General features: G+C 37.0%; 1 protein-coding gene across 1 annotated transcript in view; it reads right to left on the bottom strand.

Annotated features, from left to right (window-relative positions):
• The window catches only part of LOC148453899 (usherin-like), a 184155-nt gene that overhangs the window by 157557 nt on the left and 13985 nt on the right, over positions 1-12613 (bottom strand). Inside the window, exon 2 of the mRNA XM_088461547.1 lies at positions 9634-9799. Coding sequence (XP_088317673.1) covers positions 9634-9799 — 166 coding nt within the window. The remainder of the gene's footprint in view (positions 1-9633; positions 9800-12613) is intronic.

The following is a 12613-nucleotide window of genomic DNA, read 5'->3' as shown; positions in this document are numbered from 1 at the left end:
TTACTGATACATTTACTACAGAGCCATTACTGATACACTTACTACAGAACCATTACTGATACACTTACTACAGAACCATTACTGATACATTTACTACAGAGCCATTACTGATACACTTACTACAGAACCATTACTGATACATTTACTACAGAGCCATTACTGATACACTTACTACAGAACCATTACTGATACATTTACTACAGAGCCATTACTGATACATTTACTACAGAGCCATTACTGATACATTTACTACAGAGCCATTACTGATACATTTACTACAGAGCCATTACTGATACACTTACTACACAGCCATTACTGATATATTTACTACAGAACCATTACTGATACATTTACTACAGAGCCATTACTGATACATTTACTACAGAGCCATTACTGATACATTTACTACAGAGCCATTACTGATACACTTACTACAGAGCCATTACTGGTACATTTACTACAGAGCCATTACAGAGCCATTTCTGATACATTTACTACAGAGCCATTACTGATACATTTACTACAGAGCCATTTCTGATACACTTACTACAGAGCCATTACTGATACACTTACTACATAGCCATTACTGATACATTCACTACACAGCCATTACTGATACACTTACTACAGAGCCATTACTGATACATTTACTACAGAGCCATTACCGATACATTTACTACAGAGCCATTACCGATACATTTACTACAGAGCCATTACTGATACATTTACTAAAGAGACATTTGTGATACATTTACTACAGAGCCATTACTGATACATTTACTACAGAGACATTTGTGATACACTTACTACAGAGCCATTACTGATACATTTACTACACAGCCATTACCGATACATTTACTACAGAGCCATTACTGATACATTTACTACAGAGACATTTGTGATACATTTACTACAGAGCCATTACTGATACATTTACTGCAGAGATATTTGTGATACACTTACTACAGAGCCATTACTGATACATTTACTACAGAGACATTTGTGATACATTAACTACAGAGCCATTACTGATACATTTACTACAGAGCCATTACTGATACATTTACTACAGAGACGTTTGTGATACATTTACTACAGAACCATTACTGATACATTCACTACAGAGCCATTACTGATACATTTACTACAGAGCCATTACTGATACATTTACTACAGAGACACTTGTGATACACTTACTACAGAGCCATTACTGATACATTTACTACAGAGCCATTACTGATACACTTACTACAGAGCCATTACTGATACACTTACTACAGATCCATTACTGATACACTTACTACAGAGCCATTACTGATACACTTACTACAGAGCCATTACTGATACATTTACTACAGAGCCATTACTGATACACTTACTACAGAGACATTACTGATACACTTACTACAGAGACATTACTGATACATTTACTACAGAGCCATTACTGATACATTTACTACAGAGCCATTACTGATATACTTACTACAGAGCCATTACTGATACACTTACTACAGAGCCATTACTGATACATTTACTACAGAGCCATTACTGATACATTTACAACAGAGCCATTACTGATACACTAACTACAGAGCCATTACTGATACATTTACTACAGAACCATTACTGATACACTTACTACAGAGCCATTACTGATACATTTACTACAGAGCCATTACCAATACATTTACTACAGACCCATTACTGATACATTTACTACAGAGCCATTACTGATACACTTACTACAGAGCCATTACTGATACATTTACTACAGAGCCATTACTGATACACTTACTACAGAGCCATTACTGATACATTTACTACAGAACCATTACTGATACATTTACTACACAGCCAATACTGATACACATACTACATAACCATTACTGATACACTTACTACAGAGCCATTACTGATACACTTACTACAGAGCCATTACTGATACATTTACTACAGAGCCATTACTGATACATTTACTACAGAGCCATTACTGATACACTTACTACAGAGCCATTACTGATACATTTACTACAGAGCCATTACTGATACATTTACTAAAGAGCCATTACTGATACATTTACTACACAGCCATTACTGATACACATACTACAGAACCATTACTGATACACTTACTACAGAGCCATTACTGATACACTTACTACAGAGCCATTACTGATACACATACTACAGAACCATTACGGATACATTTACTACAGAGCCATTACTGATACATTTACTACAGAGCCATTACTGATACATTTACTACAGAGCCATTACTGATACATTCACTACAGAGCCATTACTGATACATTTACTACAGAGCCATTACAGATACATTTACTACAGAACCATTACTGATACATTCACTACAGAGCCATTACTGATACATTTACTACAGAGCCATTACTGATACATTTACTACAGAGCCACTACTGATACATTTACTACAGAGCCATTACTGATACATTTACTACAGAGCCATTACTGATACACTTACTACAGAGCCATTACTGATACATTTACTACAGAGCCATTACTGATACTTTTACTACAGAGCCACTACTGATACATTTACTACAGAGCCATTACTGATACATTTACTACACAGCCATTACTGATACATTCACTACAGAGCCATTACTGATACATTTACTACAGAGCCATTACTGATACATTCACTACAGAGCCATTACTGATACATTTACTACAGAGCCATTACTGATACATTTACTACAGAACCATTACTGATACATTTACTACACAGCCATTACTGATACATTCACTACAGAGCCATTACTGATACATTTACTACAGAGCCATTACTGATACACTTACTACAGAGCCATTACTGATACACTTACTACAGAGCCATTACTGATACATTTACTATCTTGCAACGTGGCCAGATAACAGTTTAGGCTGCCTGGAGTAAAAGGACCCAGCGCTAACCAAGCTGGCACTGACCTATTGATGACCAGACTGGCCCAACATCAGTTTATTTCCTGGTGGCTGGTCCCCAGATGATTTGTGGCACATTTTCCTCCCCTTCCTGCCCCTCATCTACCATCTCACCTAACAGCCCACTACTGCTCTACATCAACAAGCCGCTGGATTACTCCTACCCTGGATTACGCACTACCTCACCCAACAGCATGCTTCAGCTCACCACCCCCACCCGGGATTCCTATACCCCCCCTCCAGATAACTTACCCCTGCCCCCGATCTCCACACCCCATCTGGATCTTTACCCTTTTGGCAGTGGGTGCATCTCTGCAATGGATGATGTAACTGGAAAGTGTTTCAAACTCGAGCTGGCTGCAGTACATCTCAGTAACGTGGTCACTGTTCTGATTGCAATAATTGTGATATTTGAAATTTCCTGGCACCTGCTTATAGTACATACGTTATACATACGTTATACATATGTTTATTATTACAGTGTGAAGAAAAACAAAATACAATAAGTTTTCTCTTTCACATTTTTCAATATTTCGAAGTTTCAGAGATGAATAAAACAAGGATCAGATCACTCATAGATCTCTCACCACGAGGGGCACAAATAAAGTCACTTGGATTTTTTCTTGCATAAAAAGAGCATATAGAACCATTCCAGAGCTTCTGTTCCTGCAATCGCCATGTTAGTTGGAGGCATATAAGCAAAATAGTATTTCTAAGTTTAAAGTTTCTGCACTCTGTATGCTCGGGAATGTAGTGCAGGAAAGTACATGGATATCTCCCATAACACTACTATGGGGTATCTCATTAACAACCTCTACAGAGAAAAATCTCTCTATGAGCATTAGGTGGCCTTTCAAAATGTTGATATGGAGTCCATAAAATTCTTATTAAGCTCCTGTGTCCGCCTAATGCAAGAGTATGTGAGGCTAGCTGTCCTACTATTACAGGAGAATGTGAGGCTAGCTGTCCTCCTATTGCAGGAGAATGTGATGCTAGCTGTCCTCCTATTACAGGAGAATGTGAGGCTAGCTGTCCTCCTATTGCAGGAGAATGTGAGGCTAGCTGTCCTCCTATTGCAGGAGAATGTGATGCTAGCTGTCCTCCTATTGCAGGAGAGTGTGAGGCTAGCTGTCCTCCTATTGCAGGAGAATGTGATGCTAGCTGTCCTCCTATTGCAGGAGAATGTGAGGCTAGCTGTCCCTCTATTACAGGAGAATGTGAGGCTAGCTGTCCTCCTATTGCAGGAGAATGTGATGCTAGCTGTCCTATTGCAGGAGAATGTGAGGCTAGCTGTCCTCCTATTGCAGGAGAATGTGAGGCTAGCTGTCCTATTACAGGAGAATGTGAGGCTAGCTGTCCTCCTATTGCAGTTGAATGTGAGGCTAGCTGTCCTATTGCAGGAGAATGTGAGGCTAGCTGTCCTCCTATTGCAGGAGAATGTGATGCTAGCTGTCCTCCTATTGCAGGAGAATGTGAGGCTAGCTGTCCCTCTATTACAGGAGAATGTGAGGCTAGCTGTCCTCCTATTGCAGGAGAATGTGATGCTAGCTGTCCTATTGCAGGAGAATGTGAGGCTAGCTGTCCTCCTATTGCAGGAGAATGTGAGGCTAGCTGTCCTATTACAGGAGAATGTGAGGCTAGCTGTCCTCCTATTGCAGTTGAATGTGAGGCTAGCTGTCCTATTGCAGGAGAATGTGAGGCTAGCTGTCCTCCTATTGCAGGAGAATGTGAGGCTAGCTGTCCTATTGCAGGAGAATGTGAGGCTAGCTGTCCTCCTTTTGCATTGTCCAATGCAGTATCGGTTACTTTGCGGGACATCGGCCAGCTAAGGTGACCCATGAAGTCATAGAGCGGGGTGCTGTAGTTGAGATGAAGAATCCAGGAAATTTCAGCCAGCTGACGGTGATCCTGGCTTCTTCCTCCCTCGCCCCCTCCCAACGGTGGTGACATGCCTCCATTTCGGGGAACGGAAAGCATCGCCGCCACCTTCCCACCCCCAAGCTGCAGCAGACTGTCAATCACTGACATTCTGCTGCCAGTTTACGTGTGGGCTCCTGTGCAGAACGGGTCTGGCACCTGCGCAGATTCCCGACCATTTTGTAATCTGCGTTTAGCAGAGTACTAGCGTGTAACGCTGAATGAGGCCCAGTGTCTGCTCTTGTGACTTAGAAGAAAATCAGATCATGTTTTATGACCAATTTCCTTTCTGCAGAAATCTAGGTAATACCAAAGGGTTCACATACTTTTACTTTGCCAACTGTATTTTACCCATGTACTGTATATGTGAATATGTTGACACCCACACACACATATACACACAAACACACATATACACACATACACATACACACACTTATACACACACGCACACACATATACACACACACACATACACATATACACACACATATACACACAGACGCACACACATATATACACATACACACACACACACACACATATACACATACACATAGACACACACACATACACATATACACACACATATACACACACACACATATACACACACACATATACACACATATACACACACACCCCAGTGGAGGCTTCAGATGTGGGGCAGCAGCGTAGTCCAAAATTCAAATAGGAGAACCACCCCAACTGCTGCCAAATATCACTATTTGGATCACACTGGCAGTTGGTGTGGCAGTTGGGGTGGTTCCCCTATTTGAATTTTGGACTACGCTGCTGCCCCACCCCTTAAGCCGCCACTGACACACGCAGAAAACCTTTTTCATTTTAATCTCACATCATTGTCATTATGTATAACACGTTATATATCCTCATGTACATATAACACATGTTACAGTATGTATATATCATCATGTACATATAACACATGTTACAGTATGTATATTCCTTTATGTACATATAACGCATGTTACAGTATGTATATATCATCATGTACATATAACACATGTTACAGTATGTATATTCCTTTATGTACATATAACGCATGTTACAGTATGTATATATCATCATGTACATATAACACATGTTACAGTATGTATATTCCTTTATGTACATATAACGCATGTTACAGTATGTATATATCATCATGTACATATAACACATGTTACAGTATGTATATTCCTTTATGTACATATAACGCATGTTACAGTATGTATATATCATCATGTACATATAACACATGTTACAGTATGTATATTACTTTATGTACATATAACGCATGTTACAGTATGTATATATCATCATGTACATATAACACATGTTACAGTATGTATATTCCTTTATGTACATATAACGCATGTTACAGTATGTATATATCATCATGTACATATAACACATGTTACAGTATGTATATTCCTTTATGTACATATAACGCATGTTACAGTATGTATATATCATCATGTACATATAACACATGTTACAGTATGTATATTACTTTATGTACATATAACGCATGTTACAGTATGTATATATCATCATGTACATATAACACATGTTACAGTATGTATATTCCTTTATGTACATATAACGCATGTTACAGTATGTATATTACTTTATGTACATATAACGCATGTTACAGTATGTATATATCATCATGTACATATAACACATGTTACAGTATGTATATTACTTTATGTACATATAACGCATGTTACAGTATGTATATATCATCATGTACATATAACACATGTTACAGTATGTATATTCCTTTATGTACATATAACGCATGTTACAGTATGTATATATCATCATGTACATATAACACATGTTACAGTATGTATATTCCTTTATGTACATATAACGCATGTTACAGTATGTATATATCATCATGTACATATAACACATGTTACAGTATGTATATTCCTTTATGTACATATAACACATGTTACAGTATGTATATATCATCATGTACATATAACACATGTTACAGTATGTATATTACTTTATGTACATATAACGCATGTTACAGTATGTATATTACTTTATGTACATATAACGCATGTTACAGTATGTATATATCATCATGTACATATAACACATGTTACAGTATGTATTTTACTTTATGTACATATAACGCATGTTACAGTATGTATATATCATCATGTACATATAACACATGTTACAGTATGTATATTCCTTTATGTACATATAACGCATGTTACAGTATGTATATATCATCATGTACATATAACACATGTTACAGTATGTATATTCCTTTATGTACATATAACGCATGTTACAGTATGTATATATCATCATGTACATATAACACATGTTACAGTATGTATATTCCTTTATGTACATATAACGCATGTTACAGTATGTATATATCATCATGTACATATAACACATGTTACAGTATGTATATTCCTTTATGTACATATAACGCATGTTACAGTATGTATATTCCTTTATGTACATATAACGCATGTTACAGTATGTATATATCATCATGTACATATAACACATGTTACAGTATGTATATTCCTTTATGTACATATAACACATGTTACAGTATGTATATATCATCATGTACATATAACACATGTTACAGTATGTATATTCCTTTATGTACATATAACGCATGTTACAGTATGTATATTCCTTTATGTACATATAACGCATGTTACAGTATGTATATTCCTTTATGTACATATAACGCATGTTACAGTATGTATATTCCTTTATGTACATATAACGCATGTTACAGTATGTATATTCCTTTATGTACATATAACGCATGTTACAGTATGTATATTCCTTTATGTACATATAACGCATGTTACAGTATGTATATTCCTTTATGTACATATAACGCATGTTACAGTATGTATATTCCTTTATGTACATATAACGCATGTTACAGTATGTATATTCCTTTATGTACATATAACGCATGTTACAGTATGTATATTACTTTATGTACATATAACGCATGTTACAGTATGTATATTCCTTTATGTACATATAACGCATGTTACAGTATGTATATTCCTTTATGTACATATAACGCATGTTACAGTATGTATATTCCTTTATGTACATATAACGCATGTTACAGTATGTATATATCATCATGTACATATAACGTATGTTACAGTATGTATATATCATCATGTACATATAACGCATGTTACAGTATGTATATTCCTTTATGTACATATAACGCATGTTACAGTATGTATATATCATCATGTACATATAACGCATGTTACAGTATGTATATATCATCATGTACATATAACGCATGTTACAGTATGTATATATCATCATGTACATATAACGCATGTTACAGTATGTATATTCCTTTATGTACATATAACGCATGTTACAGTATGTATATATCATCATGTACATATAACGCATGTTACAGTATGTATATATCATCATGTACATATAACGCATGTTACAGTATGTATATATCATCATGTACATATAACGCATGTTACAGTATGTATATATCATCATGTACATATAACGCATGTTACAGTATGTATATATCATCATGTACATATAACGCATGTTACAGTATGTATATATCATCATGTACATATAACGCATGTTACAGTATGTATATATCATCATGTACATATAACACATGTTACAGTATGTATATATCATCATGTACATATAACGCATGTTACAGTATGTATATTCCTTTATGTACATATAACGCATGTTACAGTATGTATATATCATCATGTACATATAACGCATGTTACAGTATGTATATTCCTTTATGTACATATAACGCATGTTACAGTATGTATATATCATCATGTACATATAACGCATGTTACAGTATGTATATATCATCATGTACATATAACGCATGTTACAGTATGTATATATCATCATGTACATATAACGCATGTTACAGTATGTATATATCATCATGTACATATAACGCATGTTACAGTATGTATATATCATCATGTACATATAACGCATGTTACAGTATGTATATATCATCATGTACATATAACGCATGTTACAGTATGTATATATCATCATGTACATATAACACATGTTACAGTATGTATATATCATCATGTACATATAACGCATGTTACAGTATGTATATTCCTTTATGTACATATAACGCATGTTACAGTATGTATATATCATCATGTACATATAACGCATGTTACAGTATGTATATATCATCATGTACATATAACGCATGTTACAGTATGTATATATCATCATGTACATATAACGCATGTTACAGTATGTATATATCATCATGTACATATAACGCATGTTACAGTATGTATATATCATCATGTACATATAACGCATGTTACAGTATGTATATATCATCATGTACATATAACGCATGTTACAGTATGTATATATCATCATGTACATATAACGCATGTTACAGTATGTATATTCCTTTATGTACATATAACGCATGTTACAGTATGTATATTCCTTTATGTACATATAACGCATGTTACAGTATGTATATATCATCATGTACATATAACACATGTTACAGTATGTATATTCCTTTATGTACATATAACGCATGTTACAGTATGTATATATCATCATGTACATATAACGCATGTTACAGTATGTATATATCATCATGTACATATAACGCATGTTACAGTATGTATATATCATCATGTACATATAACGCATGTTACAGTATGTATATTTGCTACTCACCTGCACACTGAGATGAATCCATGTCTTTGCAGGAAATCTCCCCTGAGTCATTACTTTTATAGGAGGCTGCAAACCAGTTACTGTGCGATAATGAAACATGGTTTCTTTCTCCGATATTGTGAGTTTAAACACCATCTGCCCATCAGCTGACTGTTCTATCACACACCTTGAGAAGTAAATAGAAAAAAGATCAAAAATCAACTTCCTGCAAACATACTGTATACGGGAAAATCAAATGCAGCCTAAATGGGAGGGAGACATTATTATTTCTCTAATGCTTTTACCTTTTCTGCTTTGTGAGATGTATATTTAATTTTCTATAACTCAATCCAATGCCTTATATTTCAGAATAGCCATAACATGGCACTATTGTCACTCTGTGTACTGTCATTCTGTGTACTGTCACTCTGTGTACTGTCACTCTGTGTTCTGTCACTCTGTGTACTGTCACTCTGTGCTCTGTCACTCTGTGTACTGTCACTCTGTGTACTGTCACTCTGTGTTCTGTCACTCTGTGTACTGTCACTCTGTGTTCTGTCACTCTGTGTTCTGTCACGCTGTGTACTGTCACGCTGTGTTCTGTCACTCTGTGTACTGTCATTCTGTGCACTGTCACTCTGTGCTCTGTCACTTTGTGTACTGTCACTCTGTATACTGTCATTCTGTGTTTTGTCACTCTGTGTACTGTAATTCTGTGTTCTGACACTCTGTGTACTGTCACTCTGTGTACTGTCACTCTGTGTTCTGTCACTCTGTGTACTGTCACTCTGTGCTCTGTCACTCTGTGTACTGTCACTCTGTGTACTGTCACTCTGTGTTCTGTCACTCTGTGTACTGTCACTCTGTGTTCTGTCACTCTGTGTACTGTCATTCTGTGCACTGTCACTCTGTGCTCTGTCACTTTGTGTACTGTCACTCTGTATACTGTCATTCTGTGTTTTGTCACTCTGTGTACTGTAATTCTGTGTTCTGACACTCTGTGTACTGTCACTCTGTGTACTGTCACTCTGTGTACTGTCACTCTGTGCTCTGTCACTTTGTGTACTGTCACTCTGTGTTCTGTCACGCTGTGTACTGTCACGCTGTGTTCTGTCACTCTGTGTACTGTCATTCTGTGCACTGTCACTCTGTGCTCTGTCACTTTGTGTACTGTCACTCTGTATACTGTCATTCTGTGTTTTGTCACTCTGTGTACTGTAATTCTGTGTTCTGACACTCTGTGTACTGTCATTATGTGTACTGTCACTCTGTGTACTGTCACTCTGTGTACTGTCATTCTGTGTTCTGTCACTGTGTACTGTCACTCTGTGTTCTGTCACTCTGTGTACTGTAATTGTGTGTACTGTCAATCTGTGTACTGTCATTCTGTGTTCTGACACTCTGTGTAATGTCGTTATGTGTACTGTCACTCTGTGTACTGTCACTCTGTGTACTGTCATTCTGTGTTCTGTCACTGTGTACTGTCACTCTGTGTTCTGTCACTCTGTGTACTGTAATTGTGTGTACTGTCACTCTGTGTACTGTCATTCTGTGTTCTGTCACTCTGTATACTGTCACTCTGTGTACTGTCATTATGTGTTCTGTCACTCTGTGTACTGTCTCTCTCTGTTCTGTTATTCTCTGTTCTGTCACTCTGTGTACTGTCACTCTGTGTACTGTTATTTTATTATGTGTTCTGTCACTCTGTGTACTGTCACTCTGTGTACTGTCATTCTGTGTTCTGTCATACTGTGTTCGGTCACTCGGTTTACTGTCATTCTGTGTACTGTCAATCTGTGTACTGTCAATCTGTGTACTGTCACTCTGTGTACTGTCACTGTGTACTGTCATTCTATGTTCTGTCACTCTGTGTACTGTCACTCTGTGTACTGTCATTCTGTGTTCTGTCACTCTGTATACTGTCATTATGTGTACTGTCAATCTGTGTTCCGTCACTCTGTGTTCTGTCACTCTGTGTTCTGTCACTCTGTGTACTGTCCCTCTCTGTCCTGTTACTCTCTATTCTGTCACTCTCTGTTCTGTCACTCTGTGTACTGTTATTATGTGTTCTGTCACTCTGTGTACTGTCATTCTGTGTTCTGTCATACTGTGTTCGGTCACTCTGTTTACTGTCACTCTGTGTACTGTCACTCTGTGTTCTGTCACTCTGTGTACTGTCACTCTGTTTACTGTCATTCTGTGTTCTGCAATTCTGTGTTCTGTCACTCTGGCCCTGATTCAGAGCCGCTCGTAAGCGGCCGCTCGTTCATAGTCAGTCGATGTTGTACAACCACGCATGCGTCGTTGTAACAGTGCGCATGTGCGTACATCTGATTGCGGTCATTTTTCAGTTGATCATAGACACAGCGAACAGGAAGTGACATGTCAAATGTGATTGTCAGAATTGTCCGTTTTGGGGAGGTGACGGGGGTGGAGATGGAAAAATGCAGGCGTGTCGAGGCGGTTTTTGGGCGTACATAAATTATCTTATGCGAGCGCCACATGTGAACGGAACAAGTGATACGTCACTGTCTCATCCAATTTCCGTTAAGACTGCTCGCTCAGCTTGTGGTCTGGTATAGTCTACCACAATGACGATGGTCTCTTCGTACTTCCCTGGGCTCATCCATGGTGTAGCGATTTATCAATTAAGGTCACAAAAACAATCATCTTTTAATTGCAAATGTGCTTGTAAGGTGTTTAGGAAATACACCTTTTTTAGTAGCTAAAATCCGAATGCAGGTGAACTACTCAGCTGCTAATTTCTGGGTCAAACAATCAATTAGCTAACAATTTTTATTTTTTGGGGGGCATTTAAAATATTTGTAAGTGTTTCTTTTTTAGGGAAACAATATTGTACTCATGTTTGTTTATTTGCTTATTTTTTTGGAGGACAAGAAACCAATCGTCCTTTTGTTTTTTGCTAAGTGTTAATTCAAACTCATAAATTGTTTTTAACCCTCGCTCTGGTGGTGACCTCATGTATTTGCCGGCTATGGTT

Source organism: Taudactylus pleione, unplaced genomic scaffold (assembly GCF_031769625.1).
Source record: "Taudactylus pleione unplaced genomic scaffold, aTauple2 ptg001063l, whole genome shotgun sequence".
NCBI lineage: Eukaryota > Metazoa > Chordata > Amphibia > Anura > Myobatrachidae > Taudactylus > Taudactylus pleione.
This window is presented reverse-complemented; position numbering and strand designations above follow the sequence as displayed.